Raw genomic sequence first — 22,907 nt, 5'->3', positions numbered from 1 at the left:
TCCTCCCTATAGGATTTCCTATGGGCCCAGGGTATTTAATATGCTTCGCCTACTGCCGCACAGTTAATATTCCAGAAATGTTGGCTGTTAATGAACGTGCTTTGAATTGTGTGCAAAATCCCACAGGTCCAGTTTTCAGCCCCTGGGTATGACATTGATCAATAACTCTTTCTTTAAAATAAATATGCATACATATGGCTTAAGGAATAATATTTAGCTTCCTGACTTCATTTCCTCTCATAAACAGTACACATGAGCACCTATGCATATGCATGAGAACGTGCATGCACACACACATGCTCACTACTTCATAATTTTTTAAAGTTCCCAACAGTCAGGGTGATGTTGTCATGTATTAACTCTGGCAAGTGGCAGAGCTCTCATTTTTACCCAAGTAGAAAGGTTTCAGGACCCATAAATCGGAGGTGGCTTCGTGGCAGCACTGGGCATCCTAAGTCTGTTGTGAAATTTCTATTCCATTTAAGGATAGGTCTTGGCTCCTGGAGCTGAGAAAATGGGTCAGCAGAATAAATAATTCTCCTATTATATTGAGAGTATATATCTATTTAATGATGCCCCTTTTAAAAATATGAACAAAATTATTGAGCCAAGTTGGCAGCTGCTGGCACAAGGTAGAAGAAGAAGACCAAAACTACCAAATGCTGATGATCATAACAGAAAAAAAATAATCCAATCAGTATGGAAAGTTGGAATAAACCCACAGCTCCATGTATGGCATATTATGTAACTACTCAAAAGGATGGATCTGGTCTGTATGTTTTAACACTGAAAGAACTCCAAATGGATGTATGAATGCCAATTAAAAATGATATGTACACCATGATACCATTTACATAAAAAGCATGTACACAATACTGTGAATGTGGTAAATAGATACTTACTCCAGATACATGCAAAAATGCAAAATAAAAGCACAGACATAGGTCTGCAATGGAGGCCTCCTCTGAAGAGTAAGAAAAGAAACCCCGTTGCAGTGCTGCTATTCAAAGTATATTTTAGCCTTTTCGTTAATGTTTCATTCTTTCTTTCTTTTTTTCAAAGGACTCTACATTTCCATGTTTTATGTGTAATTAAAACGTTAAAAATGGAAAATTCAATACTTTCCCTTTATGACAGTAATAAAATTATTCTTAAAAACCTATAAAACAAAGAAAAAATATCTTCCAGTCTCACAATTCAATTCAGCCATTACCATTTTGGTGTAATTCCCATCATAATTTAGTTCAAATCATGCTATACATATAATTTTTTATTTGAAAAAATGTTCATTCATTATGGGGCTCTCTCAGTTTTAACTCTGCTCATTTTAATGGGTATAATATTCCCCTAAGCATATACACTTTAATACTGTATTACTTTCTTTATAATATTTGGTACAATTAAGTATGTGATCAGCATATCAGCAGTTTTTCTCCCTATATATCTTAAGAGAGATGTACCCTGCAGAGGATTAAAGAATCAAAATATTGGAACGTTTCTAGTGACTTTCCATGTATACATGAGCTCTTAGTGTGGGGAGGGTTGTGACACTCGGCCTTTAAGGAGGGCCAGAAGGCACTGTCCCGAGGGGCCAATGAAACATCCTCGCCTGACCCAAAAAGATGCTGGGCAGCCCAGAGAGTAAGAAACAAGCACTCACACATTCTTCTCTCACTCCGGAACTCGTCATGAGGGAACCTCCAAGCCCCTTCAAAAGCCTAATAACTCCAGAGGAGACTCAAAGAAGGAACCAAATTCTGCAGCCACACATCCAAGAATGACTAGTGATCAATGAGGTAATGGTTAACAAACAAACAAACAAAAAGGATCCACCCCCCCCCCCAACTTACTATTATAACAACAAATTCAATGACCCAACCAATTCCCAAACGTGTCTCACCCCCAAATGGGAGCTGTCCTAAAGAGGCTGGAAGGAGAGCACGCAGGTTAACCGGAAACTAACCTCGCCCCGTTGGGGAAATGATCTAATTGGCTCAGGTGGTTCCCTGTAGCAGGTCAGCAGTAAGGACAGCCTCGCATGCGAAGGCAAACAGGGCTTGTTGAAACAGACTCTCTAGTGAAATTATTGACAGGTTCAGAGGTACAGGCGATTTCTGGTCAAAGGCCAGTGTGTACTCACCATTTGTATAAGGGTTGACAGTCTTTTTGTTTGTCATTACACGTGCTGTGGCATTATTTACCTATGCACACAGAAAACTCAAGTGAGCACATATTCCGGGGCCAACCCACAGTTCCATTAGTTGCATGCATTATGACTGTGATTTCTTACTTAAAAAAAAATAAAACAAAACAAACTAAAATGCATTTTAATTTATAAAAGGCAGTAGGTGCATAACAAAAAATCATACATTTTTATAATTACATTTATTTCATAACCGTTTTAACTTACAAATCATTTCAATAAAGCAATGTCATATCATTTAAGTTTAATAAGGAGACAGTAAAAGCAAATTAAAAGGAACTGCGTAATTGAAGATTTAAAAGCATGCGTGTACTCCATGGTAACACAGAAACAGTAGCTTTTAAACAGAAAATAAAGTTCATATGAAGGAACATGCAGTGGAGTAGAAGAAGGGAGAGACAAGGTACAAGGGAACATAAATGTCAAAAAAAGGGACAAACAAGTTTTCGCCGTGTGCAACACGTTGGGAGGGAAGAACCATCGGGGAAAGCAACATCTAGCATTCAACACTCGGAACAAGAGCCTTTGACATCGCAAGAATTAACGAAATCATTCAAGCTTTAAAGTCACAGCTAACAAAAGGATAAAAGAGAGGGTGCATTGTTTAACACAATATGGAGTTAACGATCTGAGTAAGATGTGCACCGGTCATGTCTCAATCCAGTCAGTGCCTTCCAGGCTAGCTTAGAACGTACACTCAATTACAGGCGTACCAATATCCAAAAAAATAGAGCATCAAGAAAACTTAATATGACAAGTCAAAAAAAGTCACGTGGTATATATATATGTATATAGAGATATCAGCACTAAATACGTGTAACGGCAGATGGACTTCACCACTTACCATTCACCACCATCGCCAGCATGGGTTTGTATACAGTTACCATGGTTACTGAGAGTTTGGTGAGGGGCCTAAGCGTTATCGTCGAGGGGGGGAAAATAAAAGGCAAAATATGCAACATCTTACTCCAAAGACTAAAGCATTTGTAACTGGTATTTTTTTTCTCTTTTTTTTTTTTTTTTAAGTTTTAACAAATATGACCCTGTGGCCACGTTGAGGGAGATCCAGTGGTAGGAGGAGGAGATTTCTGAGTACCAGAATTTTAGTATCAATTTTGTCCATGAAGAGGAACCCGATATTGAACAGGAAATCCTGTTTGCTTATTCGCTTTATTATCAGAAGAATACAAAGGTTTGAGCTTCTTTGACTTCTTAAAAAAAATGAAAGGTTTAAAGACAAAACCTCTCATTTTTTACAAATATAAAACAATTGTTCTTTCGATTGCTATTTCTTTCACAATTTGGCTTAATTTGCACACCACTGTGGATCCCTCGTCAACCCTGCAGTAGAAAGAAAAAGAAAAGAAAAAGAAAAAGAATCTGCTCTGTATTTTGTTCTGTTTTTGCAACACTCTCTCCACTGTCTGGAACCTACTGCACCCATTCGCTCTAACACATGGAAAATAAAATAATCAAATCAAATCAAATCAAAAAACTTTCAGATTAACCTTGTTTTGGTCTCACGTTTGCCATCCACCTTTCAGCAGTAATAAGAGTAACATAATAAAATAAAATGAAAAAAAAAGTAAGGCCAGTTTTCCTTTTTATATATAAATATATAAATATATATATATAAACAATGAGAAGGGAATAGGGTCACATACAAGACACAATGATGCATCTGAAACAACGAATGAGCGTGAAAGCAGACATTTATCAAAAAGATGTAAAGGAAAATATTTTGAACATGCACCTCGATTTTACGGCCCTCTACCACGGTGCCGTGTAATTTCTCCCTCGCCCTGTCCGCATCGGCACTATTTTCGAAAGTTACGAAACCAAATCCCTGCATGCAGGAGGGAGAAGGGAAAACAACATGCAGATTATTATTTCAGTCAACGACCACTGTGTAACGTTCTCTCGCTTTAATTTCTATGTCTTGTCCTGGCTTCCGTTCTGTAACATGCAAATTAGAGAAATTATAAGAGTACTAAGATGTGCAATCAGTAAGCAACAAATGTGAACAAGATATATTTTTTTTTCTGTCACCAGTTAGCTGTAACCCCTGAAGAATTCAAAGAATGATACCCAAAATACCTTTCTAAATGTCACTACAGAAGAAAATAAGTCTAACGAAAAGAAAATGAGATCAAAATAAATGTACGGTGTCTTCACAGAGAATAAAATGAAATAACAAGGAAAGTAAAAAGGGAACCACTTTCTTGACATGCAAATTAAGAATAAAGTAAAATAAAACGTGTGCACGGAATTCAACAATGAATGCCAAAATCTTCTAACATTGCCTACAGAGTCATGCCGCGTGGTTTTAAGAACATCTCTTCCTCATGCAGTTTTAGGGTTATTCAAATTGATCAATTCTACAGCCTTTACTTCTCAAAAATAAAAATTAGAAGCCTAAAAAAAAAAAGGAAAGACCTTTTTTTTATAATAAATCTTAAACTCTTGGATCTAATAAACAAAATAATCACATGAAATGAATAGAAATAAACATCAATTGATCAATAATGCAAACAGTTCAAGTAAGTCTTTTGTATTAATACTTCCCCCTCCCATCACCAAAAATGACATACATGCTTAGAAATTTGTCAACTTCCCAGACTACTTTATTAACCAAAAGGGGAAATGAGTCAACATATGATAAAGTTCTAACACATTATGTTGATTTTCATTTGTCATATCAACAGGTAGACAATAAAGCCTCTTTGTTAATAGGATGTCATCTAAGGTAACACTGGGCACTTCCTCTTCTACTGGTAGATGACATACACCCTTCACTTCACCACTGGCAAATTCTGTGTTAATTTTTCAGCCTCAAAAAACAACCCCACTAAACGTTACATTGTCCAAAGCCATCTTTTTTTTTTCTTCACTGACACTGTTCCTAAGACGAGTACAGAAAATATGACACATTATTTTTAAAACCCCTAAAAATAAGCATACGTCTTGTTCAAATATATACACCAACCTTTTGAAACACTGCCAGTGTCAATTTGCCCAGCTCGTTCTGTTTTTCACAGTGTAAACTAGGTGAAATAATGCCGTGTGTGGGGATATTTCAACTATGCGTAAAGGTAAATGCTGGCTTTAAGCTTAGTTGGGGCAGGAAGATAATCAATTTTACGAATAAAAGTAATAGGTAGTCATAACCAACTAGTGTTAACTTCCAATCACTCACAAGGTCACTAGAGCGTTCTCCGAAGCTCAGGGCATTTGAGAAGGGTGGCCCATGGTCTGCCTAACGGAGAACTTTCCAGTGTCAACGTGGGCTCCTCTGTAGAGGACACCAGCTGTGAATGGATTCAAGCTAGAGGACATGTCTCTTTGGCAGGATTGCATAGTGAAAACGTAAATTTCTTTAATTTGGGAGGTGGGTGGAATTACCTTTCATAACATTTCCCATGGTGAGGATCTGTGGTTAAGATCGGTCTGAAATGTTTGTCCTAGCCTGGTTGCTAAGTGGTTAGAGCATCAGCCCTCAGACTGAAGGGTCATGGGTTTGATTCTGGTCAAGGGCACTTACCTCAGTTGCAAGCTCGATCCCCGGCCCCAGGTAGGGTATGTGCAGGAGGCAGCCAATTGATGTGTCTGTCTCTCATTGATAGTTCTCTCTATTTCTTCCCCTCCCTATCACTCTCTCTGGAAATCAATGGAGAAACTATCCTCCAGTGAGGATTAACAAAAACAAAACAACATAACAAAAAAAAATAGGTCTGAAATATTTGATTAATATAAGATTATATGCTCCATAAGAGAAGGACTCTATTTAGGTGGTATGCCTATGTTTGGTACTCAAATACACGTGCTAACTAAATAATAATAGCTCTTTGATGAGCAAATAACATAATTTGGAAGGTTTGCTCTCTTTGATGGTTCTGGATTCCAAACTTAGTTGCACATCAGAAGGAACTGGGAGCATATTAAACACTTAGATGCCGATCCCTGCCATGTAGCCATCAGATCAGAATCCCCAAGAGGAGCCCAGGAATCTGTCAAAAAAGCTGCTGTGTGGCCCAGCCTCTGGGTTCCCATGGCCTCTCAGCACCAAGCACCATCAAAAGAAGCTTCGATTCTTTGTATGAAGTAGAATATTGTACCACCGATGTCTATAGTGCAAACCTAGGGAGTGGGTTGAGTTTCTGAGGTGAATATCTATCTGACACGATTATTTGGATCTTAGATCAGCCAAAACCATACTGCAATGTTCTCATCCTCACCAATAATCCAAATTCCCTAGCATCCATAGCCATGCCATACATTTACGGTAATAAGTATTAAGGGAAACCAGGATTCTGGCTGTCCTGGAGGCGATTCTCTCACTGGGCAAGGAAGAAAATTCCATAGTTCCAGTCAGAGATGGAGGGCTTGGTGGCATCCTTGGTGTCTATGGCACTAGCAGTCATTATCACCACAGTGCTGGGAAGAATGTAGGTGAATCTGAACATTCAACCTACCTGTCTAACATCACGCCAAGGAACTGAGTGTCAAGAATCTAGTCTGAACCCAAGGCAAACCATCCTGGCCTGAAATCTGCATTGTGGATGCCAAGGAGGAATAAAGATGAAGATGCAAATATATTTTGAATACCAAGGAAAGTTGGGAGGAAGACTCCATACCACGCAAATAAGGATAGTACTTTATTAGTGGTAGCAGTACTCAATTTCTGTTAAACTTCTCTCTCTCTGAGCTTCTTAATACTTCTCTATTCAAGCTGATGAGTTCAAAATTTGTGAAGTTGGGTTCATGTGGGTTCATGAATAGCTTGCTCCAGAAACAGTCCCTCAAATACCCAAGGGACTTTCCTTCCTGTTCCATTGGACCTTCATATACCCGACCCAAAGGAGTGATCAGACCTCCTGCGTCAGATGTCTGCCAGAATTCTCCTCTGGGGAAGTTCACCGTAACCAGAGAGACCCTCACCTGGCCACTTTCAGGGACTCTCTCCATCATGCAGAGGTACCAGGCAATGCTGCGAGCTGGTGCTGAGGTGGTTTCTTTTGATCTGCCTCGTGGTCAGAATTCTATCGCAAGCAACCAGCAACTTGCCTTTCTTAAAAATATTTTGAATACTTTTATCTCAGTCTTAGCAAGGGGAACAAAAGAAGAACAGTGTAGACCTGGCTTGGGGAGCAGAGGAACTGAGTGTAATGCTGATGGGGAGTCCATTAAAGATGAAGAGTGCAGCCCTAGCTGGTTTGGCTCAGTAAATAGAGCATCGACCTGCAGACTGAAGGGTCCTTGGGTCAAGGGCACATGCTTGGGTGGCAGGCTCAGTCCCCATAGGGGGCATGCAGGAGACAGCCAATCAATGATTCTCTCTCATCATTGATGTATCTATCTCTCTCTTCTTTCCCTTCCTCTCTGAAATCAAAAATATATATTTTAAAAAAAGGTGAAGAGTACATGAAAAAGGCACTGTGCTTCTGGAGAGGAGGGTCTGTGACATGTTCCCCAAGATGGGAAGGCATGATCCACAGGCCAGATAATGTGAATCTAAGAGAGACCACCAGACTAGCGTGGCTTGGTTATTTTTAAAGCTTTTGGTGAATCGTGAATTCTGATTTCCCCAAACCCCAGTTATTTTTCTACTTGGTCCTGTAGCATACATTTAGGTGATAACTTCCTGTTTTGCATGAATGCAAATACATTTTATAGCTCACGCAAAAGCTCTGAAGGATGGATGAGTACACTGACTTTCCACCTGACAGGAAAATCCAACCCCTCTACTTTCTGGTGCAGAAAACTGCTCTCTGTACAAGGGAGCTGCTGATAAGGCTCTGAAGGTTCATCTTCCTGTGGAGTTAAGAGCTTGTTTCTTCTTTGACCTTTGTCCATGCAGCTCTTTCTCCTCGGACATCTTCCCTCCTTCCCTTCCCTGGGGAACTCTTACCCATCTTTCTCCTTCAGCTTACATGCCCCTTCCTCCCAGAAGCCTCCCACCTTCTAACAACACTGGCCTGCCCGGTGGGCTCTCAGCAGCCTCTCCCTCAGCACAGAGTACAGCATCCTCCGCTGCAGAGGTCTGTCTCCAAGGCCTGTCCTTCCTGCTGCTCAGGCGTCTGTGAGGATGACGGGAAGCACTCCCGTCTAGCTCATGGTTGATTGGCCCATCCGGTACCTGGGATGTAGCCCATACTTACAGATGTCTATGGAGCCAAAGGCCAGCCTGTATATTTCCCAGGCATATTAAAAAGTAGCTATATTTGTCTGTATCCTCAAATAAAACATTTCAGAGCCAAATAATATGTTTTTAAATCCCCTAAGAGTAAAACAAATTATAGCACCTCTCACTCCTAAATGCTATCTAGTTCTCGTTTACAAAGTCAGGCATAGGTTGTTGTTGTTGTTTAGTTTTTTTTTTTTTAATGTGGTTATCTTGTACACTTTCTATTCCTAGATGAATGCATTATTCATGTTACACATTCCTGGATAACATAGATACCATTCGTCTAGGTATCTACACACACACACACACACACACACACATCGAACACCTATAGAACACCTAACCATACTCAGTGAGCATTGAGTGACCTGCCTTGGGGAGCAGCCAGGAGGTGAGCCCCAGCTCTTAGGGTCCACCCACTTTCTGGCTGCCCCTCCAGTACCCAATGATGAAAATGAGGTCATAATAGCGTTTCAGGTTTTTCAGCCATTAAAATGGAAACGTTCTTCTAAATAGGCCCTTTCCCCGTAAAGGATAATGTCAAGTAGGAAAAATATCCCTGCGTGAGCCACGGTCCCCATTTTAGCAGATCCCAAATGGACTTTCTCCATGACTCTCAGCCATACCTAAACAGGCAGCCCCGACCCCTGCCAGGCCAGACCGGGTCTTTGAGAGGGAGCAGACCCACGGACAGAGAGGGGCTATTTTTGATGTTTCCAAATTAAAAAAAAAAAATCAGTTCCACAAAGTCAGTGCCTGGATGAGGCCCACTTAAGTGGTCTTATTCGGAAAGCCCCAGAGACAGGCTAATCATGGGGATGACGAAGAGTCTTAAAAATAGCACTGCCATTGTACTTTCAAAATAGCAAATGATATTCTTCTAATGTCCCAAAACAGCTCTGGAAAGGAATTAAATAGCTTTCTCCCACTGGCAAAAGTTACCAAACAAAGTATAAATTAAATACTTCAAAAATAGTGGAGCTACAGGCTTAGATGAGAAGGAAGTTGGCCAACATTTCAGGTCCTCTCCTATTGCTTTGCCCAGAATACCTCAATCTTGAGTGAAAAGGATGACACTGGGCTCATTTTTCTATTCATGCACTCGGCTTTGCAGGGGTAGATGTAGTTCCTGTGATGATTTCCATACGAGAAGCAGAAAGAGAGCTAACTTCTCTGTCTCCGAGCCTAGAGGTCAAACTGCCGACACATTACAAGAATGAGGGCAAAAGGTCTGAAATGATAGCGTGGCGAGGTCCCTGAACTAGCAGAACATTATAGAGACTATATTGGATTGATGCATCTGACTCAGCTGGCAACTCGCAACGTCATTTTGGCTGTGGAGAGGGGGACACTGGAATTTTCTTCCCTCAATGCCATTGGCATTATCCTATTCAGTTACTACTAAATCTACGCAGGAGCGAGGGGTACAGGCTGTCCAGGGGATGATAAATGCAAATGTCTACTTGGTGGGGAAGACGTGGTCACTGTTCCCAAGAGGCTGGCACTTGCTACCTTAGACAAACCTGTTCCTCTGAGCCTCCCTCCCTGGATACTGACTTGTCCCAAATTGCCTGTGTGAGGGGAGTGATGGGCAAAATCAGTATCTCTCTGTACCTGCTGAGCACTTTCTGTTTTTTATTTTAGATATGAATTTTAAAAAATTAAATCTTTATTGTTGAAAATATTACATATGCCCCCTATCCTCCCCGCTCCCCCAAGCCCCCGCATTGACTCCTACTAGCTTGCCCCCACACCCCACCCCAGGCATTCACCACCCTATTGTCTGTGTCCATGGGTTATGCATATATGCATGCAAGTTCTTTGGTTGATCTCTTCCCACCCACCCACCTTCCCCTGCCTTCCCTCTGAGATTCCAAAGTCTGTTCTAAGCTTCTGCCTCTGGATCTATTTTATGCATCAGTTTATTTTGGTCATTAGACTCCACATATGAATGAGATCATGTGATACTTGTCTTTCTCTGACTGGCTTATTTCACTCAGCAAAATACTCTCCAGGTCCCTCCATGCTCTCTCAAGGGGTAAGAGATCCTTCTTTTTCACTGCTGCATGGTATTCCATGTGTACATGCATCACAGCTTTTTACCCACACGTCTACTGATGGGCTGTTTACATGCTTAGCTACTGTCAATTGTAAGCATGTTCTTTCAACCCCCACTTTCACAGTCAGCGGAGGGGAGGAGAAGGGAGCTTAAGCTCCCTGAGGCCCTGTGGGTGGTTTGTCTGGAAACAGCCCAGTTACTGCATGTGTTTCCCGTGTGGCTGCTGAGGTCAATATGCTGCTCTTACAGCATCTTCCCGTTCCCCCTCGGTCTCTACTGCTAGGCTGAGGGCGCTGTTTCCCTCCAGGAGACTCTGACGGGGTTCCTGAGTTCCCTGTGGGTGCCGGTGGAAGGAGGACACGTTCGCACCCACAAAACACCAGTGGGCAGAGGGCGCTGCGCCTTCAGAGGAAGTGTTGGCATTTGCCTAAAACAAGAACACTCGGCGTTTGTGACGTTAATGATAGGCCTGGGAGGTTTATTAAAGCACAGATGGCTGGGCCCCGCTTTCGGAGTTTCTGACTCACTAGATCGGGTTTGGAGCTCGAGAATTTGCATTTCTTGTCAGCTCCCAGGTGATGCTGAGGTGCCAGCTGGGGGACCACACGCAGGTGACCCCTGAACAGGGGATGCTTCGGAAGAATCCGGCCTTTATTTTTCTATCCCAACATATTTCCACTTTGAAAGTGCTGGAGCCTATTCATATAACCACAGATTTTTATGAATACTGTGCGCTCTAGGAAAATCCACTTAAAATTTGGTTTCCTAGAAAAAACAAAATCAAAGCAGCGGCAAATTGCAAAATGTGAACTGGTAAAAAGCACACAAATGAATAAAACTAGATTCAAAAGGTTGGTGTATACGAATTTTTCTCCCCTACAACCCAGGAAAATAACTGCACTTTATTAATACAGAATAATCACATATTTACCTGCTCATGAGACTATCAACTCACTTTTTAATATAAAGAACATAATTATCACTGAAAAACAAAAATGTACCAACAACATTATTTTTTTAAGCATGGGTAATTTTCCTCTGGAAACTTGATCTAAAATAGATAGACAGATCTAAAACAGCCGTTCTAAATGACCCCCTCCTATGTTTAAAACTGAACCCAATGCATTTCCCCACGATTTTGGAAACCGGAAGTGGTCTTGAAAGGAATTCCCCATGAAGGGTATTTTCACCACGTGCTGATTAAAACAGTGCAGTTGTTTCCCATTATTCATAACAAGCATTTTACAATAAGCTAAACGATTCTAAAGTGAATTAAGTTGCTTACCTTGGAGCCTCGCTCATTAAAAATAATTTCAACATCTAAGATTTTACCAAATTGCTGCAAAGAAATAAAAATATTTTATAAGCAAGAGGAAAAATGGAGGAAATCATATTATGCACATTGGTAATGGTACCCCACGTCAGAATCTTCTGTTCTTTTTTAATATACAAGGATATTGCATTTTATTCTGTGCTGTCATTAAACAGTGCCCTTGAACCAAGAGAAAAAACAAGCACACATGTTATTTCCATGCCTCACAGAGTGGGAGAGCGGAGTAGGGGCCTGCCTGGTACAAAGTAGGTAATCAAGAGGTTAATTCTATTTTCCTTTCTTTATGTGTGCAGGATGGCTTTCCCAGGCACTGAGCAGCGAAGATTAAACATGGCTAATGTATCTGCCGGCCCTTCTAGGCCACTCCACTAATCACAGGAGAAAAACCCTGAAGAAGTGGGATTTGGGTAGTAAAATGTCCAAGCGGAATATGAGGTTGAGGATTTTGATCCCAAGCCCCCATAAAACAGCCAGGCCATGTAAGACAAGTAAAGTATAAACAGATAAAATCAAGATCCACTACCCCGACGCCCGTCAGAATCCACACGCCAGCACAATTGTGATTAGACCTCGGGCTGAAATGTACTTCTCTCCAGATGATTCTCCATGTTGTTAAACAAATAAACATATCTTAGACAATTAGCATGAATGTGCTCTATAAAAAGCGGAGGTGATTCCACGTATTCAAGTCTAGGAACAGAACTTCAGATGACAAATAAATTGGACAGTCATGTATAATACAGGTGCCTACGTAGATTTAAATTTCAAGTCTTCCAAAATAACTATGCCCTGAAAATAATAATACTGGGGATACACTTATTCTTAATGCAATACTTGTTATCTAAACTTCAAATTCGACTAGCATATCTTGTATTTTTTTTTATTCATTTGCTAAAGCTCCTAGTCCTCATGAGAAAGATGTCAAGCAATTCTTGATTCACACTTTAAAGACAAAAAGAAATGTGCACCCTGACACCAGAAGCATCTGATGCTCCAAAACCCTTTTCCTTGACCTTGGAATCCTGTCAGTTTTCTTCACTCACATGGAGTCGAGTGGGCGACTTTTGAGAGCAGGTGGGAGAGGGTGGCATACAAGCAGGCTACATGGCCCAGGGAAAAAGAAGATGGAAATTTTACCCTGATGCAGAAGGAGGGCAAATGTTCATGTTATTAAAAATAAACAGGAGACCATAAAGTCATGTTTCTATCTCTTTACCCTTTATTTTAAGCATTCCTATTGTTTCACTTGCTTCTGCAGCCTTGGTTTTTATTGCATTGTTTATTACCATAGGAGACTCTGCATTCTGTCTCTCCCCTGCGTGGAAAGCATGGAGCAGCCTCTATGCAGCAGGGAACAGAGTGGTTTGGAGGGAGGAGTAAGACAGGGAAGGAACCAGCTGAACACAAATTACTGAGGACAACCTGCCTGACCAGGAGCATCTGCATAGGATGCTGGGAGGCCCTGAGAGCGAGTGTCAAGAGGGTTCTACCAACATTCAAGAAAAATAAAATATTCAGAACATACAGAGGCTGTCCACTGAAGCATACAAACTATCCTACCTTACTGGGAAAGACAGAAAAACATATGCATACTCTAGGCCACTCCACTATAGCAATATAAATAGCTCAAAACCTTGAAATGAAAATAGTTCTTAACTACAAGAAAAAGAAACCCAAAGCTATGTCATCCTGTGCCTTTGAAATATGCCCATTGCTCAGAATATGTACCCAGGAAGGACATCATAGAGTGGAATTTTTCTTGTTGAACACAAGCACTTCTCTACTTCCCAAAGGATAGAAGGACAGGAAGGCATCAAGAAGACAAGGCTCAACTAAGAGAGGAGATGGAAGGATGCTAGCATGTACAGGTTCAGTTCCAGACCTCGGCAATAAAGCAAACATAGCAATAACACAAGTCACAAATTTCTGTGTTTCCCAGTGCATATAAAAGTTACATTTACACTATACTGTAGCCTATTAAGTGTGCAATAGTGTTTATGTCTAAGAAATGTACATATCCTAATTAAATACTTTATTGGCAAAAAAATGCTATCATCTGAGCATTCTACAAGTCGTAATCTTTTTGCTGGTGGAGGGTCTGACCTTCAATTTATAAAAACAATGCCCTATCTGCAAAGCTCAATGTGGCGAAGTGCAATAAATGAGGTCTGCCCGTACAACGGAAGCACCAAGAAGCATGCGGCTAACTCACCCTGCCGTTTCTGGACGCTCAGTCTTTCGGTCAAGAGAATACTCTTCTACAGAGCATTCTGAGTGCCCTAGATTTGGGCAAAGAAAATCATTAAAAACAGAAAAAGAAAACTTTCAGATTTGGAAGCGAAGGGTTTGCCATTGAAAGGTGAACTTAATCTCCTAGCTAAGAAATCCTCCAGCTGGGTGAGCGCCTCAGAAGCAGTAACTTTGACCTAAACTTAGAAAAGTCAGTCCACACAGATGCTATTATGTGTATTTCGGACAGAAGGGCCCGAAAGCACTCGCACTGATGGACAGGGAAGCTTGAAAAGAACTTCTTTCCAAACCATGAAGCAAACGTCAGCTACGGAACATCCTCTCAGCAGTCAACACACAAACACTTCCTTAAAATAAGATCTCCTGGAGAAAGAATCAAAGGAGAAGTACTCTTAGCACGTGTCTTTCCCCAAATAAAACGATGACACCATATGCCCCGAAATGGTCTCAACTGGTTGCCTCTTTGGCGGCTACCCTGGGGCTGATGATTCTCAGAGCCAAGGAAAGGAGCCTGGAGAAGAATGCTGATGTCAGCCCCACGGCTGAGACAGTTGTGTACTATATTTATAGTATCAACAGTTTAATTGGGAAGTTGGTACTAATGATGTAAACACAGCTGGCACATTTTCAGTTTAAACAGACACGACTCATTCGCAGACATAACTAGCATTTGTTTGCTCAACACCAATGTTGGGTGGCGTTCAACAACGTCTCGGAATCCACACAAGGTGCCTGGATGGCTGCATCCAGAAGGAAATCCAGGCACTTATAGGCACGCACATGGGCAAATCTGTCGCAGGCATTTGTAGAACATTCTCAGATCAAATAATATTTCTCTGAGAAACTGTGCAAGATGGTCAATGGATACAGCATGAAACATGAAAGTAAAGGTTAGTTCAACAAGTGTACAGAGAGGCTAAGGAGAGGCATCCTCTGAGTTTTCTTGGGGTCAGCTTCATGCTTAGAATGCAGACCGAGGAGGCACCCTGCCATGCCCAAGAAATCAGCTTCACTACTTATAATATCGCAGTGGATGGAATTCCTGTCAACACTGAAAGTGCAAGCATCTCTCTCACTCTATATTATTGCTGCAGAGGTGATCATGAAAGCTGCTTTTGCGTGCTCTGAAAGTCATGGGATCTGCTTCTTGGTGACCATAAAGAGAGACTTCAGTAGATCGTGTGCATGCCCAAGTGAGTCTGTCTTTTGATAACCAAAGCAAGGCTGTGACATCAAGTGTCCTGTGCAAATTTGAAACCTGAACTCACTGAGCAGCTGTTTCTGAAAATAATTCTATGATGGAATGAGTTGTATCCGTGATCTGGATAGAGTATAATCACTTCTCTCTTCCCAAACCCAGAGATGCTTAACATTTGAATATTAGGTTAAATTAAGTTTCATATTCAGGAGCAAGATATTATAATTAATGTGTGGAAGTCCATACATTTCTTTAATGGGATCATCAAGAACTCAATGTAGAGGAAGTACAGGCTCATGGATGATGTCTGAAATGAGGACAGAGCTCAAGAAGAATGGAGCCAGGCCAGGACCAATGATTCCTTCCAGTGAATCATCCCGAACCGAGGTCCTGATCACATATTCGAGCCATTCACTCACACCCCTGCTGGTGCTTTAAGAGGACTTCTACTTTGGATAATGTGGCCACACAGTAGCTAGGCCCAGGAATGCTCCATCTCAAATAGAAAGGGAAATCTATCTATAATGAGCTAGAAGAGTTCATGACAAACACGGAAACACATGCCTCCAAAAGAGGAGAAAGTGCAGAATATGAAGTGCATGTGGAAGAAAAGAAAACCAGAATGGCAATAAGGAGGCACTGGAGCCACAAATTAAAAATAATAATAAAAAAATGCGAGACATTTGTGGTCACCATTAGGCCCACAGCGGTTGCAAACTTCAGGACTGAATGATGAAGTTATGAACATGGCCAGGTTGTCCGCAGTTTGAGAAAGGAGGCTGCTTTTTTGTCTTGTTGTGTTTGGAGTCTGAATCTCCCCTGGCCACACTGAGGAAAAGAGACAAGGGGGAAAAGCTCAGAGGCCTTGTGAGAGTTTTCCTCCATCACTATCCGCACTGTAGCTCCTGCCAAAGTGAAGGGACAAAGACAAAATATTCCACCGAAAGGAGAGAAGGTGTCTCATGTCCATGTGCCCTGGAAAATACCAAACTGGGATCAAAATTGGGAAGCCAATCAGACTGTTTCAGGTGTCTTCCAAAGGGATTCATGTCACTAAATGTATCAGATAACCGGAATAGGTTTGCCACCACCAACGTTTGGCTAGGAAAGATAAAAGTTTTTGTTGTTGGTATTTTTTTTTTTAGTGTTAAAATTCCATTTCTTCAGAATGATGGTTGTAAAACAAGGAGGCCTCCGATTTACAGCAGAGTCCCAGAATCCATATGTATGCAATAATTCTTTATGGATGAATCCCATAACAAAAATCTTGCCTACTTTTCTAAATGGACACAGATGCTGTGTGTGATAAGCAAAATGCATTTTAATATTACTGAATGTACGCTGTGTTTTCTTAATGCATAAACAGTAAGTGTATCTATCATCTTGTCAGATTGACATCTTGCTAGTTGCTTGACAATGTTGACTTTTACAAAAAGTGGCTATGAAACCAGTCGATTTCCATCAAGGTTTGACAACTGGTAGTACGATGGATCTCTTGGTTTATAAGTTAATAAATGAATACACCAAGACTTTGCTCCATGCCACCTGCCCTGCTACCCCTGTAAGGGTAAGAGGTTCATATATTCACACACATAGGATCCCTTCTTCGGGAGTTCTAGCTGTGGGTATTGTGAATGCCTCTCCAACTTAGCAGTGTCGTTCTCCAGGAACTTTCAAGATAACCCAGAAGACCAGGGAGTAAAGAGCACCTTCAGGGGGTGGGAACTGGGTGTGCTGCAATGAGCGACACCGTGAGGGAGCACCGGATGGCCACCTGGAGGACCGAGTTCAAAGCCAACATCCCAGGGACACCTGATGAGTAATGATGGGCCGAAGAGCAAGACGGCTTCCTCACCTGCTGTGGCCAAAGGAATCTGATGCCCCTGGCTTCCTGTCACTCAGACCTGGCCTGGCTGCTTTACACACTTAACCTCCACTTTCACGTTGAATGCTCTGCACTTTTCAAAGTCATCTTTGACCCGAAAGTGCCCGAGGGTATCTCTGCTCTGCAACAGTCAGAGAGGGCTCAACTCAAGGTTATTACCAAATGAGAGAGATGAAAGTGCAGGAGCTGACCTTTTCCTCTGAAATGTCAGGTTTCAAGTCTGGGTGTCTTCAATGTTAGGATGCCTGGTCCGTGTCTGTGTCAAACGCGCACTTGATAAACATCGTGCATGTTCAAGGAATGAAAGGTGCACGCAGATCCCACAGTCACAGGACCGTGAGCCAGAGCTCCCTTCCCACATGGGCAATAAGAGCTACTTTGCCCAGAACTAGGCATTCGGGTTGGGCTTGAATAGTATCCAAGCCCACGGTAGCTTTGTCCTTTGGCGAGACTGAGCCCAAGGAAATGCCAAGTTCATCCGTTCCCAAGGTGGACAGGGCAGATATTGTCCAGAAATACTGTCCGGGTCATGATGCCCCGCGAGGAAGCAGCCCTATCGTTTCTTTTCTCTGGGTGGGTGTGACTTCTGTCTGCATTTCACCATCGTGCGGGGGCCACGCTGTCATTGGCACATCCATCACCACAATAGGGACCTCTGAACCCTCACCACGGGTTCCAGGAGGGTGCACACTGCAGGATGTAAGGCAGACTGAGAAGCCCCTAGCTTTTGTTCTGTTTTGTCTTTTAACGAAGCTTTAGAACTGGTTATTCTCTACAGCTGCATCAGGCCTCTCAATACACAGTGCCTGGGAAAGGGTGAGGTGTGCCTGAATTCGTCATGACAATCTGGCAACTGCCTTCGAGAGAAGAACCAAGATGAAACATGATGTTTATTTTTCAGTCATGACATGGGGTTTGGGCCCCTCAATTTGAGATCACCAATAGGCTTGTTTCAGCAGTGTATTTATCTGAGAGTTAATTTTCCACTTGATATTTCAGTTACTAATTAGTAAGAGACCATCTGGCAAAACGGAAACATGGTGGACACAGGCGAAGAAATTTATACTAAAATCATATAAACAGCCTAACCACCATATACCCACAAAATAGGACCTAAAATCCTCCCTTTTAAAAGTCTCACGTCGTATTATAAATAGCAAGAACTTACATGGAGGGCAGGGCTCTGGCCCCTGAGCAGGCACCGCAGGGGAGAAAGGCGGTACTTACGCCAAACATTTGTCGGAGGTCCGGGTCGCGGAAGCGGAAGGGGATGTTGGAGACGTGCAGGCGCTTGGGCTGGGACTTGTTTTCTGTATTTTCAGAAGGTTGTGTCTGGGGCTGGCCATCCGTCGGCGCTGCGTCATCTGTCTGCTAAAAGAACGAGAGCAAAGCAAAGAGGCTCTGAGTGGACCCAAATGCTCCTTCCCAAAATGCGTTTGCATCCCCTACATGGTAGGAAAATGCCAGAGCAAAGGAATAAAGGCAGGGAGGAACTGCTGAGTGGTTTTCATTCTTGCAACAAAAGTTTACTGAACTCTGAGTGCCCATCGTGGACCTAGAGGTGGGGTTTAACAGTGAGCAAAGCAAACACCCCATATTTCCCCGGGGGGAGACTGCCGCATTAATACATAAATATGGGCCGGAGCTGGTTTGGCTCGGTGGATAGAGAGTGTCGGCCCAAGGACTGAAGAGTGGAGGGTTCAATTCCATCAGGGGCACGTACCTCGGTTGCAGGCTGGTCCAGGCGTGTGTGGGTGGCAACCAATCATGTGTCTTTTTCACATCAATGTTTCTCTTTATGTGTCTCTCCCCCTCCTTTCCACTCCCTCTAAAAATCAATGGAAAATATCCTTGGGTGAGGATTAACAACAAAAATAAATAAATAAAAATAAATAAATAAATAAATAAATAAATATGGAGCTGACAAAAGGAGAAAAGCACTAAAGGGAATTTTAACAGGCTGTCAGAGAACAGTGTCATCAGGAAGGGGATAGGACTCATAAAGGCAGGAGAAGGTGGATCCCTTACTCAAGGCTGTTCGAAATCTTAGGATATAGCTACATAATTGTTGAGGTTGTGCAGATAAAATATTAGTATATATACTAAAACATTTGAAAAGGCCATTTGGTGTTCTGCAGTCCAAATAGCTAGCTGATTGAATTAAATTATTTTATTTTACTTTATGGTTTGAACTTTTGTTTCTTTATTTTAAAAATATATTTTAATTGATTTTTTACAGAGTGGAAGGGAGAGGGATAGAGAGTTAGAAACACCAATGAGAGAGAAACATCGATCAGCTGCCTCCTGCACACCTCCTACTGGGGATGTGCCCGCAACCAAGGTACATACTCTTGACCGGAATCGAACCTGGGACCCTTCAGTCCACAGGCCGACGCTCTATCCACTGAGCCAAACCGATTAGGGCTGAACTTTTGTTTCTTGTTTGTGTAGGCTAGTGTTGTCCATAATAGTTTACCCCATATAACGATTTAAATGTAAACAAATTAAATACAATATAAAATTCAGCTCCTAAGTCACACTAGCCACATTTCAAGTGCTCAGTAACCACATGTGGCTAGTGGCTTCCATATGGGGCAAGCAGACACAGAACCGCTCCATCACTGCAGAACGTTGCATTAAGTTGGTGTGGACAATGTCACATTATTAGCATAGCTCACCTGCCTCCCATTTCACCCCTCCCAAATAAAAGCCTGCATCACATGCTATTACACTGACACCCTTATATAAACGGGAACTTAGGAGAAAAGTCACAGTAACATTTGGTATCATTGTAGCCATGCCCATACTCTGAGTTCTAAAGTTTCAACATTTCAGAGGTGCTTCATTTTTAGATACTTTCCCTGCAATTAGCACATACTGCCTGCAGGTGGCAGTAGATGCCATCCACGTCAGATACCTGCTTCTCTGAGGCCAAGATGGAAAAACCTATGTGGAAGCTCATCAAATTATGATCAAGGAATCGTCCTCACCTACTTACGCGCAATTTAGTGGCATATAATTGAGACAAAACCTATCACTGCAGCAGCCAGCTGTAAAATAATAAAGACAATTTTACAAAGTGAAATAGATATATGCCAAAATAACGTGAGCATAATTAGTGGCTTTCTTGTCAACTCTTGTATTAACTGGCAGATTTCATTTATTATTTCATTATTCTCCATCCTATACATCCTGAATTGCAGTTTGAAGTCAAGACCGCCAGGTGATTGGCACACTACTTTGCAAGTTGGTTTCATATCCAAAGCCCCCTACCAGATGACTTTGTCCACTCCCAAGTGCAATGTTATGATGGCAACAACAATTATGCATATGCTTTTGGAGTGAGTAAGGAGGAGGATGGTAACAGTTTTCTAGTCTGGAAAATGAACAGTAAGAATACCGCATACCTTAAATGGTTCTGTGAAGATTGAACACAATAACGTATGCCTGCTTGGCAGAGTTCTTGGTTCATGGTGTACAGTCAATAAATAAAATGTAATGCGTTTTTTTAGAATGATGATTTTTAAAAAAAATATCCAATGAGAGATGTAAAGAGATCCTCTCAGGAAACAAAGAAGAAAGGTCCTCATTTGCTTATGAAACACCTCTTTACTGAGCAACTAGTATACACTAGACACGGAAGTTGGTCTGAAAATGCAGTTCCCATTTTAGTACTAGGCAAAGAGTTAGAAAGAGTCATCTGTAATATCATTGTTAAATGCTGGGAGGAGAGCAAATCCCAGGAGACCAAGTAAACTTAAATCAGGGGCACACAACACTGTTGGAGGTTCCGCAAGGCCTACCAGTTCTGCAGGTTAAGTCTGAAGTGGGGGATGCCTAAGAGAAGAGGTGACGGGGACTGGCCCTGTGACAGCAGGTGGCAAAGCTTATGCCAGCGGTTCTCAACCTGTGGGTCGCAACCCCTTTGGGGGTTGAACGACCCTTTCACAGGGGTCGCCTAAGACCATTGGGAAACACATATATAATTACATATTGTTTTTGCGATTAATCACTATGCTTTAATTATGCTCAATTTGTAACAATGAAAATACATCCTGCATATCAGATATTTACATTACGAATCATAACTGTAGCAAAATTACAGTTATGAAGTAGCAAGGAAAATAATTTTATGGTTGGGGGTCACTACAACATGAGGAACTGTATTAAAGGGTCACGACATTAGGAAGGTTGAGAACCACTGGCTTATGCAAAGACACAGAGATTCAGGAAGTGCATGTGGAACTCACTGGCCCTGGCCAGAGGGGGCGAGTATGAAGGAGGCACAGGAGAGTACACTGCAGACAGGTAGAGGCTGGATCATGGATGACCCTGTGAGCAAGAGTATACACTTCACCCTACAAGCTCTGAAGAGCCACATAAAGATCATAGCAGGGTGACATGACCAGCACATGAGCCGCGGTAGATACATGGCAAATGCCTGTGTAATGGCCGGCTGACTCACTGACTGAAGGGGTGAATGGAAGATGAGTGTATGAATAAACAAAGAATGAAGGAGTGCACCATCAAATAATCATGGAAGAAAAATATTGATACCCAAACAAAAACAGGATCCATGTTTTCTCCTCTCGTGGTGAGATTTGGTTACATGTCCACAAGGTGAACATGTCCTTGAATCATGGGATTGCCACTTTTCGGAGTGGCCAAGGATCTTAGTACTCTTAAGTTTGCAGAGGTGGCAGCTGAGATTGAAACATCCTGTCAACTTTTCCGCTCCTGTTAGAAGTTGCTGTTCAAATGCAAATTGCAATGAGCTCCTACCCATAGCCTCCTACCAAGAAGGAAACTTAGATTTGGATTTGTGCATAACTGCTGGATGTTTCAGCTTAATAAACCTAATTAGGAATTACAGAGATTATGATTAAACATATTAAATGATTAATAGCATTACGCTGCTCATGTGAAAATTAAAATTAATCATCTTTAGTCAAACAGGACTTTGGAGAAATCTTTGTGTTGTTTCCTTTGATAAAAACATACAACGCTCAATTAATCATTTTGTAGCGTGCGTATATATACAAATGCCCCAAAATTGTTATGTAGGAATACCTGTGTGTTAATAGTAATTTTTAAAGATAACATGTAAAATAAAAAAGGGTCTCAGACATTGTGGGTGAATGGACTTGAAAGGATGTCGGAATCCAGAGGTTGAAAAAGAAAAACAGGAAAAAAAATTTTTTTCAGACTGAGCATGTCTGGTTATGCAGTGCGCTTTAACACAAAGGACTAGACTGCAGTGAGGATCAAATGCAATGGGAAGGCAACAGTCACTACACAGTCTCCCATTTCGGGGGTAGACCTGCGGGAGTGAGCCCTACCGACTCTCATATTGAGAATATTGGGTGTGAGTTTCCTCTGTCCCTTTTCCTGAGAACTTGCAGGGAAAACATACTCACACCCCTCTGTTAGTCTCCTAAAAAATGACCACACACTTGCTGGCTTAAAGCAACAGACATTTCTTCTCTCAAGCTGTGGGGCCAGAACTCTACAAAGAGGTTGCCTTAGGGCCACACCCCTCCCGGGGCTCCAGGAGGGAACCCTTTCTCGCCTCTCTCACTTCTGATGTCTCCTGACTGCATCTCTCCAACCAATGTCTGTCTTCAAGGTCACATGGCCTTCTTCCCTCCATGTGTCTGAGACGCGACTCTCCCTTTGCCTTTTTCTTCTTATAAGGACAGTGGTCACTAGATTTAGAGCTCCCCCTAAGTCCAGAATGATCTCGTCTCGAGATCCTTAATCACATCTACAAAGACTCTTTTCCCAAATAAGGTCAC

General features: G+C 41.9%; 1 protein-coding gene across 29 annotated transcripts in view; it reads right to left on the bottom strand.

Moving 5' to 3' along the window:
- The window catches only part of RBFOX1 (RNA binding fox-1 homolog 1), a 1,463,300-nt gene that overhangs the window by 113,049 nt on the left and 1,327,344 nt on the right, over nucleotides 1–22,907 (bottom strand). For 21 of the 29 annotated variants that reach the window (XM_059693106.1, XM_059693100.1, XM_059693101.1 and 18 more), the window contains 4 exons: nucleotides 18,340–18,483; nucleotides 11,732–11,785; nucleotides 3,957–4,049; nucleotides 2,141–2,201 (listed from right to left, as the gene is read on the bottom strand). In XM_059693106.1, the coding sequence (XP_059549089.1) occupies nucleotides 2,141–2,201; nucleotides 3,957–4,049; nucleotides 11,732–11,785; nucleotides 18,340–18,483 (352 nt within the window). The remainder of the gene's footprint in view (nucleotides 1–2,140; nucleotides 2,202–3,956; nucleotides 4,050–11,731; nucleotides 11,786–18,339; nucleotides 18,484–22,907) is intronic. The other 8 variants (XM_059693122.1, XM_059693102.1, XM_059693104.1 and 5 more) reach the window with 2 other exon arrangements.

This window comes from Myotis daubentonii, chromosome 4 (genome assembly GCF_963259705.1).
Source record: "Myotis daubentonii chromosome 4, mMyoDau2.1, whole genome shotgun sequence".
Lineage (NCBI taxonomy): Eukaryota > Metazoa > Chordata > Mammalia > Chiroptera > Vespertilionidae > Myotis > Myotis daubentonii.
Note: the sequence above shows the minus strand (reverse complement) of the source record. Positions and strands in the feature narration are given on the sequence as shown.